The following is a 20,137-nucleotide window of genomic DNA, read 5'->3' as shown; positions in this document are numbered from 1 at the left end:
AATACTATATTCTTTTTGGCACACTGTGTGCACACTTTCCCTTCTAAACATGGACAACATGCACATTTTCAGACCTATTTCTTGTGCAATGAAGGCAAGAAACCTTTTGATTCCCCCCCCCCCAACATAAACACAAAGGCTAAATTTCCCAAGTTTCTGTGCCAGTTATCACATTCCATCTACACATAACTGCAGAAGACAGATCATACTAGTAGTATGTGGTTTTGGCAATAATGAGCAATATTTGGCGAAATAATGAAAGTTGTACTTTCATTACATTTGTTGAGAACGATGCAGGCTTCACAAAGCACGAGCATCTCAAACTACAAAGAAAACAAAAAGTAGCACTATATGAGCTACTAGTCAAATCTGAAGCCTTAGCTAGTGCTAACAAAAAGGTAATAAATGGCAAATGGAGCAGGATTTTCTTCCCCTCTTTTTTGTGAGTTCACTTTCCAAATCAATCACCTCTCTTGGAAAGAGGTGTGGAAAGGTAGATATATATTCAGCTTTCTGTACAAACGGTTTTCTGAACAGGTTTATAGGCTAAAAAGACACCTCTTTAGGTGTGACTTCTTTCTAAAAGATTTCCAAAATACAAACCACCTGCAGCTTGGGGGCCTTCACTTGAAATTCGGTTCATAAGTCGTAGAAATATTTGTAGCTGATTTTGATTCTTGCTGTTGTGCGATGCTTAGATACAGTAAACACATCTTAAGGTCTGTTTATGAGATTGCCTTTATGGATTTGTTTTTGTTTTTCAGCTTGAAGTTCAGTCCTGCTGTGTGTTCATTCCAAATGACAGCCTGCCATCTCCTAGTACAATTGTGTCTGGAGATATTCCTGGGACAGTCCGCAGCTGGTATCATGGGCAGGCTAGCATGCCGGGAACTCTTATTCTTTGCTTACCTCAGATAAAGGTTATGAGTGCTGGCCACAAGTACATGGAGCCCCTGCAAGAAATTCCCTTTGTTGTGCAAAGACCAATTCTCGAAGAAGGTAGAGTATAACATATTCTAAAAGAGAAAAGTTCATTCTATGGTCATCATTTTCCCTGTGTACATTTTCAATGTGCTGAAACCTTTATGTTGAAAAATGTCCTTCAAAATGCTTACAAACGACAAAAAAAAAATTATTTTGTGATGTTGCTCCTGAAATTGTGTTACTTGTTCTTCTCACTTCTCAATCTTTAATATTTTTGAAGGCCATCGTTCTTTCTATTGCTGTGGTTAAGTTGCCTGTAACATCCAGGCTTATCTTGTTTATTGCAACAATTAATCTATCTATCTATCTATCTATCTATCTATCTATCTATCTATCATCTATCTATCATCTATCTATCTATCTATCTATCTATCTATCTATCTATTCTTTCATACATTCCCTTCCTCTTGTAAACTTTTCCCATCAGACTCATTTGTTTAATATTTGATCATTTTGTACCCTCTTTTATCGTTATCTTAACTTGATGTTCCTTTTAGTGATACAAAATGAATGATTCTCTTGAAACCCTGCATGAATGAGGTGGTTGCTGCTGAGAGCTCCTCTTTGTTGACTTTTCGTAGCCTGAGGATCTGCTGTTCCGTTACATGTGCTTGCCCTGTTTTCGTTGGCTTGAAATGCCCTTCTAAGATGCATTGAATCTCTTCGTAGAAAATGTAAAGCTTGTTCCTTATTCTCTTTCTACTACTGGCAGTCCCTCCCCCCCCCAATATATGGAGGGGTTTTGTTCTGAGGAACAATACACACTGGTGAAATCAAGTATAACTGAAACCCACTGAGCCTGCAAACATCCTTCCCCGCCCTGCTCCACCTCTGCCCTGCCCCGCCCTTTTAGCGACAGTTCAGTAACATCTTTATGATGTTTCCAGGTCATTTCTGGGCTCGGTGTGTTGCGAATATACACGGTCGCACACATATTAGAGGCACGTAAGTGTGGGGCTGCCTGTACTTGTTCTTTAACACATGAAATTATTCATGAAAACTTGTGTTTAAGTAAACCTGTTTCAGAAGGACGCAGGTGGCGCTGTTGGTTAAACCACAGAGCCTAGGACTTGCTGATCAGAAGGTCAGCGGGTCGAATCCCCACGACGGGGTGAACTCCTGTTGCTTGGTCCCTGCTCCTGCCAACCTAGCAGTTCAAAAGCACACCAAAAAGTGTAAGTAGATAAATAGGTACCGCTCCAGCGGGAAGGTAAGCGGCATTTCCGTGCGCTGCTCTGGTTCGCCAAAAGCGGTTTAGTCATGCTGGCCATGTGACCCGGAAGCTGTACGCCGGCTCCCTCGGCCAGTAAAGCGAGATGAGCGCCGCAACCCCAGAGTCGGCCACAACTCGGTCTAATGGTCAGGGGTCCCTTTACCTTTACCTTTAAGCCTGTTTCTATCTATTGGTTCATCCAGTCAATAATCATTTACCAAACAGTCAATTATGGATGTTTTCAGCTGAATATATATTTGGGGTGTGAGTTCATGGCAGCCAGTGTTAGGTGTCTTCATGATTTTCATCTTCATCTGTTAGAGGAATAAAATACAGTGAAAATTGCCACTGATAATTGTCACTCAAGTATGCTTCATATACATTATCGTAGTAATCCTCAGAGTTAGGCCAATGCTAATATTTTCATATTGCAGTAGTGGGTCTGAAACAGCAAGGGTGATGGGGGGGGGTGTTATGTTTTTTAACTGAGATTTGAGCCAGGACTTCCCAGTACATAGCTCATGGTTTAGTGGTTCCCAATAGCCATCTGTTTAGTTTGTAACTGAGGTAAGACTTGCCCCATGTCCTTTACAGGCCCTGCACTTGGCCTCTCTACTAGACAGTAGTTGTGAGAACAGTCAACATTAATAGTTGCTGTTTTTCAAATGTGTAGTTTGCCAATTTCATGTCATAACATGGCAACATTTGGAAAAGAGCTATGTTTGCTATTAAGCTCTGAATGGAACGTTCCTGACAATTGTGGTAGGTTTAAAGAATGACATGTGTAGATTATTTATTTTTGTTAGAATAGGAAATACATGCTATCCATATTTTAGGCCGTACACTATATGAATTTCTTAAACCAGCTTATGTTAACCATAGACGTAAGTTTCATCTGTATTTGTGCAGTGTTGTTTAAAATGATAGTTTAGGCTGCAGTCCTAATCTCATTTACCTGGGAGTAAGATCTATCAAATTCAGATTTACTCACATTTAGGTAGGGACATAGGTAGGGCTTGAACTGCCATGCCTGTTTTACTGCCATTGGCCTTTCTTAGTGCACAAAATCAGATACAATGTTTCCATTCTGTGACTTTCCTTAAAATGTGGTTTGGATGTATCAGAAGGTACAGTATATTAAAAGATGCATTCTATATTCATGAAATCCAGTGTTTTTGCAAATAAATAAATAAAATGCTTCACATGTTCTTTCTAAACTCTCAAGTAAAACTAGCTGTGTCCATTTAATTCTATCTCTACCCCTGCCTTTTGTATTATGAATTTAGTGTATTGTATTCACCAAATCACAGTAAATGTTACCTATGTAAAGCTAGTGCTAATCTGTGTACATGGATCAAAACAAAAGTTGAACCCAACTGTGGCCATACACCTCATCATTTGAAACACTACTACCTAATGTTCTCGGAACTCGCTCAGCTGAATTTGTACAAATACCCGTAAGTCTGGATGAAAGCAAAACCATTTGGCTAGGTAGACTTTCAGCACAGTAACTCCCCATAGGTTACATTTTGGATGAAGCTACAGTGCACATGTTTGTAATGAGTGGAATCTTCATTCAGCACAGTTCCCCATTGAAAAAACTCAGTGTTCTTCTGATAAACATAATTTTTTGCTTTTCAATGCTGATGCCACCCTGCCTGATATAAAGAGAAGCATGTGTAGGCATATATATCTGTATGTGTATTATAGACATAATGGGTGACATCCAATGCTGTCTGTGCAGCGAACTGCCCCTCGTGCAGTGGGGCTTCTCTTTCCTGTTCTCTCCCCTCAGCATCCTGCATCCCCCCAAAAAATATATTCTCTGGAGGCTTAGGGGATCCTCCAGGGGCAATCAGCATTTTTAAAACAGATTCTAGGTCATTAAAACATTAGAAATATATTTGCCTTTTTACTTTCCCATATGAAGAAGGATAAACATTCCTTTAACAAAGTTTTTGCTCTCCATTGTTGGTAGGGAGGGAAATATTTAATTCATGGTACAGTTGTAACAATGTAAATGATAGTGTTGATCAAGATTTCAGCTCTTTAGAACAGGCTGTAAAATGTTAAGAAGGTTTTGCCAAGAGCCGAACAAAGTAAATGGAGTGAAATATTACTTGGGGACTACTGAGAGTGTTCTTAGCCCACAGCTACCACTGTTATTGGTCTGGAAGGTTGCCATGCTTGGACTCTCCGGTTGCATAGTAGCTCTCCATGTTAGGGAAATACATTTCCCAAACTTGAGGCAGGTGGATAGCAAACACATTTGCGCTGATACAATCATCTCCTTAGTGGTATGCTGACTTCTGCTTAATGGAACTAAGTTAGTTATATCCATTAATTGCAATGGTTCTACTCTGAGGAGGATTATAATTGCTACAGCCCTAAAATCTGTTCAATTATCTCAAATTGAATGATTACCCAGAACTGCCATGCCCTCTTCTCACATTCCTGTATTTGTTCTCTTTAAAAACTTTGCTGTCAATGATGTGGCATTTTAAGCAATTTTTAGATGTTTTATCTATTTTTGAACCCCAGTAATCAGAATTCTTCACTGCGGGAGATGTTTTAAATTGGAGGCTATAATCCATCTAAAACCAAATTATTCTAAGTCCCATTGAAGGGGAGAGCATAGTCTTAAATCTATCCTACTGAAATCAGTAGAAATTAAAAGTACCTATGTTGGCAGAGTCATGGGTGATTGCTGTAAAAACAATATGACAATATGGGGGTTCATTACGTTGACAGGTGCAAAATATGGACTATAATAACAGATATTCTTGATATGTGTATTATATGTAGCAGGAGATGATAAGGGCTTTGTTAATTCTAAGTTCCACACAACACAATGTGGTTGCTGGTGATCATTATTTGATTTGAGCAATTTTTAAAAATTAGTTTGGTACAGGAATCGTCCAGTCATGAGGTGGGTTAATTTATTTAATGTATTAAGCTTTTGATATTTTCTTTATGTATTGAATATTTTGCTTTTTTCTTGATCCACTAGGTGATGCTTTTCCTTGGACAATTAATCTGAATCATTTCAGCATATATACTCTTCTTGGGCAGCAAATGACCCTGAATATAATAGAACCAATGGGCTGCACTTCTACTCTAGCAGTTACGTCACAAGCGCTACCTTCTGCAGGATCTGAATCCAGGCACTCATTCGTTGTGTGTCTTCATGTTGACCTTGAATCTCTTGAAGTAAAATGCTCAAATCCTCAGGTTGGTTCATTTATTTGATTTATTGGGGCAAATCAAAAATGGTTGATTTAAGAATTACTATTCTGGGTTTTGTAAAAGAAATACCTTTTTTTAAAGCTCTCTCCCCCCAGCCTCAGAAAAAAGGAGCCATCAAGATCACTGTACTTAGATTAGATTACAATTTGCTTTGAAGCTCTTTTAACTTTCGTAATTTAAATTCGTCTCAAAGTGTAATAGCTACGGCACATAAATGCATCTTTTGGCTGATGGAGTGAAATGACTTGCAGATGTACTGTTCAGTGTTGGGGCCCAGCTTTGCTGTCACTGTGGATGCATCTGTTGAAATGATCTAATGTAGTCTTTGTGCAAATTAGCACATACCTGTTCTCGTTCAGCATAAAATACCGTCCGTTAAGGCGAAAGGCTATTTATTCCTTTATTTATTTATATAGTTTCACTCTGGCTTTCCATCCATGCACCCCAAGGTGACTAACCACAACTGGAGCATAAAACAGATTAAAATATACGTAATTATTACATTTTTAAAAAAGCCAGTAAAATTCAAAAAGGAAAGCAGGAAAATAAGTCTTCAGTCACTGCCCACACCAAAAGCACATTGAAATAACAGCATCTTCATCTTTTGTCCGAAGCAGGGGTGGAAGGAGGAAAACCAACTGGGTATTCCAGGTCAAAATATTTCACATCAGTACCACCACTGAGATGCCCTTGTCCCATGTATCCACGTAGCATAACACAACTAATGGTGAGATAAGTGGCATGGCTTCAAACAACCCCAAAAAAACCCCAAAACAAAACAGGCCCCAATCAGGCTGTTGTATTCTGTATTCTGCACCAACTCAAATTCCAAGTGCTCTTCAAAGACAGTTCCTTGTAGAGCAGATTGCAATAATCTAATCTGGATGTAATCAAGGCGTGTCTAACAGCGACCAGATCCAGGCCTGCGTATTAATTGTATTTGATTGCATGGGTGGAGCACAACACCTCCTCCCTGTTCTTCACCTCATTAGCAAGGTGCTGAGTTGGAGACAGTCATGTCAGGGGTTGCAGTTCAACCCGAAAATGGTTTTGGTAAAGAGGGTTTCTAATGGTAGCAGCATGCTGCCCCCCCCCCAATCTTCTTCCTCTTCTTTTTTAGCTAATAAAAGCTGTCAACTTGGGCAGCGCAGCGTAGCAGAGCTCTGGCCACTGTTCTTCTCATGCAAAACCAGCTCCTTTTAAAAAGAAAGAGGGAGAAAATGTTCAAGGAATATATGATGATGCAATTAATGCATGCCTACAGAGGACAGACACGTAATTAAATTGCTATGAATAATTATTTGCTAAATTATGATATGCACAATAGCTATTTAAAGGATTGCGCTCTTGCATTTACATCACTTCTCTGTTACCTATTTGCAACCACCTGTGCCACATCACATATGCTTCTGGAGGGTTACCTAAACTTCAGAAACACCTCTGCAGTAGCTGGCGTGGAAGGCAGGGAAATGTTACAAATTCAGATACAAATTGATGAGATTTTTCCTATGTATTTTTATATGTAAAGAGCACAGTGTATAGCAAAATAGACAGCACAGTCCAGAAAACTGCTAATTGCACACCTGTGGGTCTGGTGTGCGATGTGATTTCCCCTCTTTCATCAGCATGGTACTATGTGACTTTCTCCAGCTGCTTTCCCTTCTTAAATTGCCTCATGCATCTCTGTCTGTCTATTGTTGACACATTGCCAACAATTCATTGTACCTAGAACCTGCTCTGGTGGATAACCTCCATAGCCGAACAAGCCACTGCCACCCTCAAGCTTCTCAGACAGAGGCAGTGAGGCAAAAGCCAGATATTCGTCTGGCCTGTATTTCATAGATCAACTTACGTTTCTTGCGTGGAACTGTTACTCCATGTTGCTAAGCAGTACACCTGAAAATGCCCCCCAGGACGAGATAACCTGTATCTCGAACATTCTGTGGAAAGGCAGGACAGTCCCTTAAATAACTTAAATGCCTGTTCTTCCTAATTTTCCCAGGTCAGCAGGATGGGTTGTTGGCTCCGCCTCTTTGGTTGAAGGCAGGGCTCCCACCATGCATATTTTCATCAGTTCCTGTGTGATTTCATCAGTTCCCTTTGAGCACCCACTTTGATGACAAAGGGCTTAACAGGGGTTAGTGATGCTGTCACAAGCCTGGTTGGTCCCCGGAAATTCCTGTTGGTCGTGGGAGGCACAATAGATTGCTCTGAATGACAGCTCATAGAAAGACCCAACAGCTGCTAGTCTCCTTAGCTTGAGAATGCCTTGTTTTTCTGGGGTAGAGGCAGTAGTCTCTGCTTTCAAAAGCAAGAGTGACACTTAGAGCAGGGGACTTAAGCCTGTTCCCCAGCTCAGAACATTCAGGTTCTAGGTTTAGCTGGTGTAGGGTTGCCTCAATTGCCACAGGAGAGCTGTGTGCTCAGGCTAGCACAAGCATGCACTAACTAGTGATTTGGAGCTAATAGGATCTGCACTGTGTCTAGCATGATTCTCAAAACAGTGCTTTCTCTCTCTTGTGCTGAAGTCCCTATTATAAGATTTGAATAGGGTGTGTACATTGTTAAAAAGAGATTTGCTCATCTCTGGATTGTTAGTCTTGCTTTTAATTATACTATACTTCTAATTTTGAAGATAAGTTTCCAAAGCTACCACAACATTTACGTAGTATTGCCAGAGTTGGGAATGAAAGGGACCTCACACCAGTACCGCCTCTCTTTAAATTATTATCTGCATATATGGGAATGATCAAACAGTTCACTTCAGAGTTGCCACCAACATGCTAAATAGAAACCACCACCCTCTTTATAATCAAATGCAGTTAATAAAATATAATCGGATACATTTCTAACCAACAAGTGAAACCTTAGGTCTTCTGCAGGGTTGTTTAGTGTTTCTTTCATGTTACAGAAATGGTATCTTTCCGTATTTTGTGTGCAAACAACACATAGGGTATTTTAGTTTTTTGTGTTCTTCCCATGGGAAAGTAGGCCATTTACATATTTTTTGCTCTATAAGACTCACTTTTTCCCTCCTAAAAAGTAAGGGGAAATGTGTGTGCGTCTTATGGAGCGAATGAAGGCCGCACAGCTATCCCAGAAGCCAGAACAGCAAGAGAGGTCGCTGCTTTCACTGCGCAGCGATCCCTCTTGCTGTTCTGGCTTCTGAGATTCAGAATTTTTTTTTCTTGTTTTCCTCCTCCAAAAACTAGGTGCGTCTTGTGGTCTGGTGCGTCTTATAGAGCGAAAAATACGGTATACATCCATGGTGTACGTTATAGATTTAGGTTCAATACAGCTTGCAAAAGCTTGCTTGCAGATAGGCATCTCAGGCACAACTATTCTGAATCATAGAATCATAAAATGGTAGAGTCGGAAGGGATCCCGAGTGTCATCTAGTCCAACCCCCTGCAATTCAGGAATCTCAACACGTGTTGGTGACATCTCTGTTTCAGAATACATTTCTCAGCAGGGGTGTGAGATCTCGAATTCTACACCACCTTCAGGCTTCACAACAAGATAAAAAGGAGCCAGGAGCCAGAGTGATGTGTATATTTTCTTGATTGCTTATTTACTTGTGCCTTAAGAAAGTGTTATGAAAAAGCACCATTAAAAGCTGCCATAATACAATAACAAGGCACAGAAATGGACAGATGCTGCAACTGAAAGACAATTGATGGTTTTTGTCTTCTTTTACTTTGCCTTGCAAATATTTGGCTAAACCCTGAAGAAGAATTGTTAGGTATATGGTTTTACTGTTACATTGTTTTTTTGTTTTAGAAAGCGCACTCTGCTACGGCCTCTACAAGTGTAACACTGGCTCCTTTTTATTTATTAATTGTGATGTTTAATGCTGTTCTTGGTTAGGGTGCTTTTGAAACATTTGTATTGAGTTTCATTATATTGATTTGTCTTGCAAGCTGGCTTGAATGCCCTTTGTAAACAGAAAGGCAGAATAGAAATATTTTTATAAATATATACATAAATCTGGAGCCTGTATTCCCTCCTCGTCCCTCCACTCACTTTCCTTCTCTCTTCTTCTGTAACCACAATTAAGCAGTTTATTGGCAGATGGTTTCAGATACTCTTTAAAATGTTTTCTTACCAAAAATGTGGTTGAAAACCTCCAAGTATACTTTCCGTTGAAGAGCTTAGCACAGAAATAAATGTATGCCATAGCCCTTCTAGGATAGTGCCACTTCCGTAGTTATAAACAGTGTTCCCAAATTTTGGCCACAATTTTCTTTCTGTAAAGAAAAGTGTCTGGGGCAAGATAGATCCCACAAAATCTATTGATTTTGGGAATTATGGTATTTTCTTGTCCCAATCAATTTTAACCTCTTAGGAGTCTCACATAGTTTATCATGCAAAAACTGATCAAGGGAACAGGTTATATATAGTTTTGTCTTCTCCTGACATAACTCACATAGTATTGTTTGTGACAGTCTTGTGCTCCAAGGTACATTGGAATTTGGCTTGAGGTAACAAAATCCTCCACAAAATCATCTCTGTCAGTTTTTAAGTTTTTGTCAGTGAAGGTTAGGAAACCATTACTTGCAGTAACATTGGTGCTGAAAGAGGATTTTTACCAGGAAGGAGCTTTCCATTCTTCAGGCTAGGATCCTGTTTGTTAGTAGCTTTTAGCAGGAAGTCATTGCATTATGTGATATCCACATTGCCATAATACAGCGAAGATTTTAAGAAGTACAGCGGTACCTTGGTTCTCGAACAGCTTAGTTGACGAACAAATTGGCTTCCGAATGCCAAAAACCCAGAAGTAAGTGTTCCGGTTTTCGAATGTCTTTCGGAAGCCGAACATCCGCTGCAGCTTCTGCTTGAGTGCAGCCAATTGGAAGCCATGCCTTGGTTTTTGAACGTTTCAGGAGTTGAACAGACTTCTAGAACAGAATAAATTCGAGAACCAAGGTATCACTTTATCTTTTCTGTGGCCTAATAATGAAATTTCAGAAAGTATTTTCATGCCACAGGAGACTGGGAGAGAGGGCTTGCATGAATCATTGACACTTGATCAGCTTATCAAAGTATACTAGAAATAGGTCAGATATTTTTCAATGTTAACAATATTAGTTTTATGCTGTACTGCCATCCATATGTGCCATAATCAATTTCCTTATGACAGTTACCTATGTAAATACTGAAAGATGTTAAATGTATAAATTTAAAAAGTACACCTCTTGACAAAAAGCTTTATGACAAATTGCATGAGGACTGCTTTCTATCAATGTTCGATTTAAATATTAAACATTAAAATATTAATTGAGAGGAATTTTGGGCTCTTACAAAAAACAAATACCTCCAGCGCTGTAGCTATATAAAGACAGTGAAACCAAAACCTGAGGATAAATCATATTCTCAGATGTACAAAATTAAGTCCTGTTTTCTATCAAATTTAAACTGACAACAGTGTTTTTCTGCATCTGTTCTGCCCACATTAGAAGCCAACGTCATTCTCTGGATATGTCCTGAGGCTGAAGCTTCTTTATAATATATGAACATTTTGATTCCCCTCACCCTCAAATAATGGCAAGCTGGGTATGGTGTCCAGCTGTGCATCTGCTTATGTATTGTGTTTGCAGATTCCCTGTTCTTTTTAAAATACAGTATGTGGCAAACTGTTGTCATACAGATTCTATGATTAATGCTTATTTGTGAAGCCTTGTGTAAATTACCTTAGAACTGAGTCAGACAATGCACAGTTATACAGAGTGTTTTGTGAATACTGAAAAGACACATTCCAAGAGACTTTTCCCCCTGCATACTGAGAACAGCTTCATATCTACCATGAACAAATAATTTCACATTTTGCAATCTATATTGCCTTTGTTTTTAGAATTTGAGATTGTTGTGAGTCCACTGAATGGGATGAGCATTTGTAAGAGCTTGTGAAAAAGTGTATTTGTTTTAAAAAGTATTTATTAAAACTCTACCTTGCATAGGGTTGCATTTTTATACTGTACTTTTACATTTGTGACATGCTTTTTACCATAACAAAAATGCCGAGGTTGGGATTTTTACATTATAAAATCTTGAAGTTTTAATGATTTGCTGAACCTTATTACCTTTTCCCCGTTTAAGGTGCAACTTCTGTATGAACTAGCAGATATAATGAACAAAGTCTGGAATAAGATTCAGAAGAAGGGTATTTTGCACCACCCTCCAGCTTATACAGAATCCGCTTCAGGACCTGCACCTCCAGGCTCCCCTGTCAAAAGTAGTGTTGGGACAGCTCCACCAGATACCAGCACATGTAGCCCATCTGCTGACATTGGGACAACTACAGAGGTAATTAAAAATTATATTGACATGCTATGGTAATTGGCTAAGAGTCTGAGCAAGTGACCAAATAGGAATCAATAGGATAAAAGATGTAAATAAATGAACATGGATAAATATTCATTGAAGTTTAATGAATCATGCTCAACATGACACCTTCACAAGACAGAAAGAAGTGATACAAATAAGAACATTATGAATGCGTTCATGGTTTATTGACACGTAAATGAGCTGCAGTGAGCCTTAGGCTTGTCCTTCTCCGCCCCCTCACTATCCAGGTGCAGCAGTGAGGAGGAGATTGGAAGCTGTTGCTTCTGTTTTTGTTTAACCACAGTTCTCCATTTGGAATCATGAGGTCACCGGATTGGTCACGAGGCAAGAGAAGAAGCAGGGAATGTGGGCAGCTCCCAATCAGCTTTTTGCTCCTGCCTGAATGAAGCAGCCACACCACTCTTGGCTCCCACTGTCTTGTGGGGCATGCTTTTAGTTTGCACTTTCTGGATAGAGTTGCAAATTATTTTGACTATCATCCTGAAAGATGAAGAGCCATCTTGTGCTGCTGCAGATAGAATGCCATTCCCTGTCTCTTTTAGGTGGATCTATATATAACCATCTCACTTGTTTTCATATTAACTCAACCAAGTCTGGTCTAACTATCTTACTTAAGGCAATGGCAAAACCTATATGTGATTTGTAAGCTTTGCCCACAGGGGAAACAAAGCAAAATTCTAAAGGAATGCCTGTCCGATAATGATTTTCCTTTTCCTTTTCCTTTTCCTTTTCCTTTTCCTTTTCCTTTTCCTTTTCCTTTTCCTTTTCCTTTTCCTTTTCCTTCTCCTTCTCCTTCTCCTTCTCCTTCTCCTCCTCCTTCCTCCTTCCTCCTTCCTCCTTCCTCCTTCCTTCCTTCCAACACTTTTGGTCCTAGTTGGGGGATCTGTGGCCCTCCTAGATGTTGTTGAACTCCTGTTCCCATCATTTCTGACCCACAGGATTGATGAGAGTTGGAGTTCAACAACATCTGGAGGGCCATAGGTTCAGCAAAACTGCTTTAGGCAATTTCTACTTTAAGCAAAAAAACCACTACCCAACAACCTAGATTTTTATTGTATTTTGGTAGTTATCCATTATATTTCGTTACTCATAACTTACCTCATTTTAGCTTCAGCTAGCTTTCTTCTAACATCAGATATAACTCAATAGGTTTCCATGAACACCTAGCCAATTGCTCTGCAAATTGATAGTAAAAATATACTATGTTTTGTAATGATTTGTTTAAGTAGGCCATACTGGCAAGCTATTATTTCAGTCTCTCTCGTGGCATTCTAATTCCAGGGTGCTTCAGCATGTGGTAGCTTTATTTAAAAAGGGAGCAAGGAACAAACTTTTCCCCTGCTTCCTTAGAGAAGCATTTTCCTGGTTGTTGTTGTTGTTGTTTAGTCGTTTAGTCGTGTCCAACTCTTCGTGACCCCATGGACCAGAGAACGCCAGGCACCTCTGTCCTCCACTGCCTCCCGCAGTTTGGTCAAACTCATGCTGGTAACCTTGAAAACACTATCCAACCATCTCGTCCTCTGCCGTCCCCTTCTCCTTGTGCCCTCCATCTTTCCCAACATCAGGGTCTTCTCCAGGGAGTCTTTTCTTCTCATGAGGTGGCCAAAGTACTGGAGCCTCAGCTTCACAATCTGTCCTTCCAGTGAGCACTCAGGGTTGATTTCCTTCAGTATGGAGAGGTTTGATCTTCTTGCAGTCCATGGGACTCTCAAGAGTCTCCTCCAGCACCATAATTCAAAAGCATCAATTCTTCGGCGATCAGCCTTCTTTATGGTCCAGCTCTCACTTCCATACATCACTACTGGGAAAACCATAGCTTTAACTATACGAACCTTTGTTGGCAAGGTGATGTCTCTACTTCTCAAGATGCTGTCTAGGCCTGTCATTGCCCTTCTCCCAAGAAGCAGGTGTCTTTTAATTTCGTGGCTGCTGTCACCATCTGCAGTGATCATTGAGCCCAAGAAAGTAAAATCTCTCACTACCTCCATTTCTTCCCCTTCTATTTGCCAGGAGGTGATGGGACCAGTGGCCATGATCTTCGTTTTTTTGATGTTGAGCTTCAGACCATATTTTGCGCTCTCCTCTTTCACCCTCATTAAAAGGTTCTTTAATTCCTCCTCACTTTCTGCTGGTTACAATTTTCCTGGTTACATTAGAGCAAATATATTAGTTGATAGCTGATGGGAAAACCAAACACGGGATAAGGTCCTTCTTGACTCCGCCAAAAGGCCCTTTTGGATTATCTTTTGGTATGGACCATGATTTACTTTCAAAGGATTCACTTGGTGGAGAATAGTTCTAGGGACACCAGTAGATTCTGCCCCCTTGAAGAGGCTGTGATGGTGCTTGACTTGGACTGTACCACCTACCTTGTTTATAGGACCTTCATCATTCTTAGGCTAGGGTGGCAACAAGAGCAGAGGTTCAGAATTTGACTGCAGAAATTATTAAAGAAAAGGAGTCCATGAGAAAATAGGTTAGATTTAGAGACCCTAAATCTCTGAATCAGGAAGCATCTGAGATCTGAATATAGTTTCTCAGATAATATTAACTTCTTCTTTTACTCTGTAATGTGAACAGTAATAGTATAGTAAACTCATTAAGTTTAAAAGAGTTTGTTTCATCAGTGTTTATAATATTTTAGCTATGTTTCAATTACTGGAACATGGTACGGTGTAACATTTCCTGGATATATTTAGATTATTGTTGGAAGGGGGACTGCTCTGAAATTTGTTACTGTTTTGTTTATACATCCAGTACAATTTATGTTTAAAGCCTCGAACGCTGTCAAATAAAAATACGCTTGCATCCTTTGTATGAATTTTTGACTTCAGACATTTCACAGTTAAAGCATACTACTTCTCTTCTGGACCAGAATGATTATTTTGAAATGTTTCACCCCTCAAAGTTCTTTCAAGTATACAAGTCTTTCCATAAATGAACTTGGGGGGGGGGAGTTGGGCTGGTATGACCCACTCCAACAATTGTTTGTATTAAATAGCATATGAAGTATTTATTTATACTATCCATAGATGATTTATACATTTAAGCTGTGAGTAATTCTTTTCATGCTGACAGGTTGATAGGGAGTGCTGCTCTCTTATGTGTGCAAAGCTATCAGGATTCCTGACTTTCAAACTGGGTGGTGGCTAAGATGGAAACATGAGTGAGAGGCTTAAGCACCAGAGCTTAGAAACAGTTAATCATTTTTACCACCCCTGTATTGGAGCGAAGGTAGTATAGAGTACAACAGGCCACTTGTTACTGTTTACTTAAGTACAAACAGTTGAGGAAGTGTTTAGTCCTTGGGGAAGCTGTATGATTGAACAGAAACACAGAAGTTATTTTGATAAGGCAGAGCAGTAATTTGCCCAAAACTCTGATCATCCCTGAGCTTTAATGCGGGCCAAGGATGAAGGTCCTATATGTTTGGTTCCTCCAGATGAATAAAGATAAATTTTCCTAGAAAAATAAACTCACTATTTTGGGTCAATTTGCAAGGACCGGCAAAAGAATTAAACTGTGTACTTTAGGGCTTGGTATGAGGAGGGGTGGGAAAATAGTTCAGCCTTCTAGATTCTGGCATTTTTATGGATTTGGATGCAAAGTGGAAAATTAAGGCATAGATTTACTTAAGTATGCATGCGAGGGATTAGGAATTCGAAATAAAGTGGAATGAGAAATAAAAATGTTTCTTGTCAGTATTCCTAACATTTTGATTGGAACCTAATATTTCAAAAATAAAAAAGTAAACTTATTTTAAAAAATAGTATTAGAATTTACAGCAAGAAATTATTCCCCAGTTTGTCCAAAAGTGTCTAGACAGCTTTCAATTTCGTGGTTGGAAGAGCTAGTTTGGCACCTATCATGGGACCCATTGTTATGATGTCCAATAGCGTAGCGTGGGGGGTGCAGGAGGGGCCGGCCGCACCGGGCGCAACATCTGGGGGTTAGGGGGCGCAAATCCATGGGTTAGGGGGCGCAAATCCACGGGTTAGAGGGTGCAAATTACTTGCCTTGCCCCGGGTGCTGACAACCCACGCTACGCCACTGATGATGGCCTCCAAAAACACAAACTGCATGCAAAGCTGTTTGTGTGAAACATGATTTTAGACAGTTCTAATCAGGACATTAAATCATTCTCTGTGCAGTTTTTCTTATGTTGTCTTAATTGCACAACCAGTTTTCTATGCAGTTTACATTCTCAGCTAAAGTCACACCAGCAGTTGCTCATTTCTTCCCGCAACTTGGATTAAGCCATAAAATGGGAGATGTTTTGAGCAATCATCTTTGAGCATTTTTTCCTTTTCTTATATTTGACAAGGAATGAGAAAAACATTGAACAATTTACATTTCTGTATACTTCAGAAGCAAGGGCATGATGACCCATGCATCTGTGATAGATTTTCTGTAATGTTTGGTTCATACAATGAGATATTATGTGATATTTTCATGCAGTTATTACCTAAGAAGTGTTGTCGGCTCAGATAACATTTGTAGTGTACTTCTGAGAATTTGCTAGGTTTGCTATTGTATTCACTGGAACACAGATTTGAGTCCTTGAAAGTTAAACATGTGGTAGATAATTACATACTTATTCCTTCTGTAGAGAATGATTGAATATTTCTGAAATGCTTAATTTATGTTAGGCTCCATGGATTTAATTAATGCTACCACAGGTGAAGTTATGCCCTAATTAATAACCAGTTGATTATCTGTGGAGAGTGATTGAATTTCTAATATATTCAGAATATATTTTGAAGCCTTTTCCCACACTCGGGTTTTTTTCTTCAAACATTGCAAAGATATCTGTAACTTCCAACTGCTAAACACAAAACAGATTTCTCTGGAAGGAAGTCCTACATCTCAGATTAAAGTCTGAAACAGCTGAATGCAAAAGGTTTTTTAAAATCCAATTTATAAATATCAAATCTTGCCATGACCTTGTTATTTTCTTCTTTCTATAACTTTTTGTTTACTATTGTTAGGATAGATCTTTTGTCATGTAAATGAATCATTTTTGCAATTAGGTCAGTAAAAAAATCATATATATGCGATGAGGGTAGGAGCCTCCTCAGCTGCTGCCATATATATATATATATATAGTCTATAAACTATAGTTTGGCAGACATAACTCTGAAAATGATCAACAAAGAAGTTCTGCAATGCTGCTGCTTTCAAGCTCATGGAAAAGTATTCTTTTATTAAAATTAAATCACTTGGGAGCAGCAAACCTATCCAGAGAACATCAAAACTGACTTGAACTTCACTTTTGGACCAACAGAGAACACGTTTTCATGTTTTAAACAAGTAATACTTTGACTCCTAATAAGATACATTTGTTTACTTCTGTTATGGTAAATCCATACATTCCTCTTGCAGAAGGTTGATTCTGACTCTTCGTCACTTTTAATTTTTAGTGTTCATCCCAAGTTATTTGTCTGTCTGTTACATGCTTTTGTGCCTGACCAAGTCAAATGCATTGTAACTGGTTTTCAAAAGTTTATATGAAATTTAGATGAATTTTTTGAGAAAAACTTGATGTAAGAAGGTGAAAATATAATGATGGATTTAGGTTGTTTAGTTACAAAAGAGTAGTGGAAAGGGGGGGGGACTTGTTAAGTAGCACTATATCAGGGACATCCAACTCCCAAGAGATTGCGATCTACTCCCGGGAGTTCAGAGTTGTTGAGCTATTTTAGAGGAACAGGTCTAAGTTGTTGAGCTTTTTTTAGAAGGGAGCTTACCAAAGTTGTGGACCTTTTTTTCAACAATAACTGTGCAGAATTAAAATAAATCGCTCACCAATAATAAGGCCACTAACAGACAGACGTAGCGTTACAGCAGACAAGGATCGCTTACTAAACAACCGTTTGGACACTCCTGCACTATATCTTGAATTGGGCTCAGTAGCATGTAGGCAACCAGTACAAACTCTTCAGTAGTAGTATTACAGTGGTGCCCCGCAAGACGAACGCCTCGCAAGACGAAAAACCCGCTAGACGAAAGGGTTTTCCGTTTTGGAGGCGCTTCATAAAACGAATTCCCCTATGGGGTTGCTTCGCAAGACGAAAAAAATCTTGCATCCCCCCGCGGGTTTTTTTCGCTTTTTTTGCCCTTTTCTTAAGCCGCTTATCAGCTGTTCCGCTGATAAGCCGCTTAACAGCTGATCGCTGGAAGCCGCTTGACAGCTGTAGCGCTAATCCGCTAAGCTGTCAATGGGCTTGCTTCGCAAGACGAAAAAACCGCTAGACGAAGAGCCTCACGGAACGGATTAATTTCGTCTTGCGAGGCACCACTGTATATTGTTCTGGACAACTGATCCCGACAATATTCTAGCAGTTGCATTTTGCACCAACAGCATCTTCAAGGGCAGCTCAGTTTAGAGTGCGTTATAGTAATCTTGCCAGGAGCTCATCAGTACATGGGTTACTGTGGCCAGAGTTTCTCCATCTAGGAATGGCAGTAGCTGATGAACAACAATAGGCACTCCATGACACTGACACTATTTCAAACTCCATTGAGAAAATTGGATCAGGGAGTACCCTGAAGTTAAGTACCTGTTGCCTCAAAAGGAAAACAACCCCATCCAAAAGTGGCCATTTACTCAATTATTGGAGCTGAGAACCATGAACTCACAACGCCTTTGCCTTGTTGGGATTCAACTTCAGTGTCTTGTGTCTCATCCAGCCCATTACCACCACCAGGCATACTCAGCCAAAATCCCACTCTTTTCTGCCTGTGCATTGTAATTCTGTTGAATCTTCCACGGTCTTTTTTATATCTAGGGAGCAGGAGAAAGAGATATAAACACAACAAAAATGAACAAGATCATACAGAAAAGCATATCACAAATGTATTTTATATAGATTGGATCTGAATATGATACGGTCCCTACGGGACCATCTCTCATGGTATGCCCCACGGAGAGCCTCAAGGTCCATAAATAACAACACCCTAGTGGTCCCAGGCCCTAAGGAAGTTAGATTGGCTTCAACCAGAGCCAGGGCCTTTTCAACTCTGGCTCTGGCCTGGTGGAACGCTCTGCCTCATGAGACCAGGGCCCTGCAGGATCTGATTTCTTTCTGCAGGGCCTGTAAGACAGAGTTGTTCCACCTGGCCTTTGGCTTGGAGCCAATTTGATTCCCTCACTCCCTCTCTTTCTTTTTTCTTTTCCTTCTTCTCCTGCGATGAGGCTACATTTTAATATTTTAATGTTCCATTATTTTAATATTGTATTTTATTTTTGTTTTTAAGTTGTAATCATTCATCTTGTTTTTATTGCTTGTAAGCCGCTCTGAGCCCAGCCTTGGCTGGGGAGGGCGGGGTATAAGTAAAAAATTATTATTATTATTATTAAGTTTCTACTAATGTTTTGGGGTTTGGGTTTTTTGGCAGGGTGAATCTCTACAAGGTGGCGATGATTCTCCGTTCTCAGATTCTGTTACCTTAGAACAAACAACAAGCAATATTGGCGTATCAAGTGGACGTGTTAGCTTATGGATGCAATGGATGTTGCCAAAACTCACTGTAAAGTTATTTGCACCAGATCCAGAAAGTAAAGGAACAGGTATTGCATACAGAATTTATAAAACAAAACTAGTAATTTGAAGTTACCTGGCAGTTTTGTTCCAACAAGTCTTCTAGTATTAACAGAGATGGCATTTGGGAGTCCTAAATCTAGTCTTCAGACTTATTTATTTGAATATTTAAGTCAAACTCAACAAGGAAAACTCAGGGTACGTTACAGTTCAAATGACAAAACAAATATAGAATCCCATCCAATTAAATAATAAGATAAGCCCAGAAAGATTAAAATCTTAACTTGCTACTCTCCATCCCCAGTGCATCTGTGACTAACTTCTTTTTCCAGCTAGTACATCCAACCTTTGCAACAGATTACTATTTGGCAAATGCTGCTTTTTTATGGCTGCTTGGAGATTGCTTATATATTTGGGGTTGGATCCAGAATTGCCCTCCTACAAATGGAAGGGCTCCTTGTGTTCACAGAAAGATCTGAGATCAATCAGGGATTCCTATCAGAATAAGGACTTTTAAGATTCCACTTTTCCATTACAGCTCCCCTACCCCCAGTGTCCCCTCCCATAATGTTCCATTGAATTCCATAACCACCTGGAGTAGTTTTTCAGAGGACAGAAGGCACTGCAGAGAGAAGGAGGCCTCAAAGTATGGTCTCAGTTGTTCCTTGACAAGCAGGGCTTGTATTTGATGCCTTTCAAACTTAGTACCAAATGCAAGCTCCCCTCGTGTCGGTCTCACTCAGGAACTCCAGAGTGCAGTCTATCCCTGGCAAAAGCTTATCCGCATTGACTGCAACCCCTGCATGGA

General features: G+C 39.7%; 1 protein-coding gene across 5 annotated transcripts in view; it reads left to right on the top strand.

The window, feature by feature from the left end:
• Nucleotides 1-20,137, top strand: part of VPS13B (vacuolar protein sorting 13 homolog B) — a 353,019-nt gene that overhangs the window by 174,185 nt on the left and 158,697 nt on the right. For all 5 annotated transcript variants that reach the window (XM_081919663.1, XM_081919665.1, XM_081919662.1 and 2 more), the window contains exons 23-26: nt 765-999; nt 5,208-5,428; nt 11,540-11,746; nt 19,187-19,358. In XM_081919663.1, the coding sequence (XP_081775789.1) occupies nt 765-999; nt 5,208-5,428; nt 11,540-11,746; nt 19,187-19,358 (835 nt within the window). The remainder of the gene's footprint in view (nt 1-764; nt 1,000-5,207; nt 5,429-11,539; nt 11,747-19,186; nt 19,359-20,137) is intronic.

Source organism: Podarcis melisellensis (assembly GCF_964234715.1).
Source record: "Podarcis melisellensis genome assembly, chromosome: 7".
Classification (NCBI taxonomy): Eukaryota; Metazoa; Chordata; class Lepidosauria; order Squamata; family Lacertidae; genus Podarcis; species Podarcis melisellensis.
Note: the sequence above shows the minus strand (reverse complement) of the source record. Positions and strands in the feature narration are given on the sequence as shown.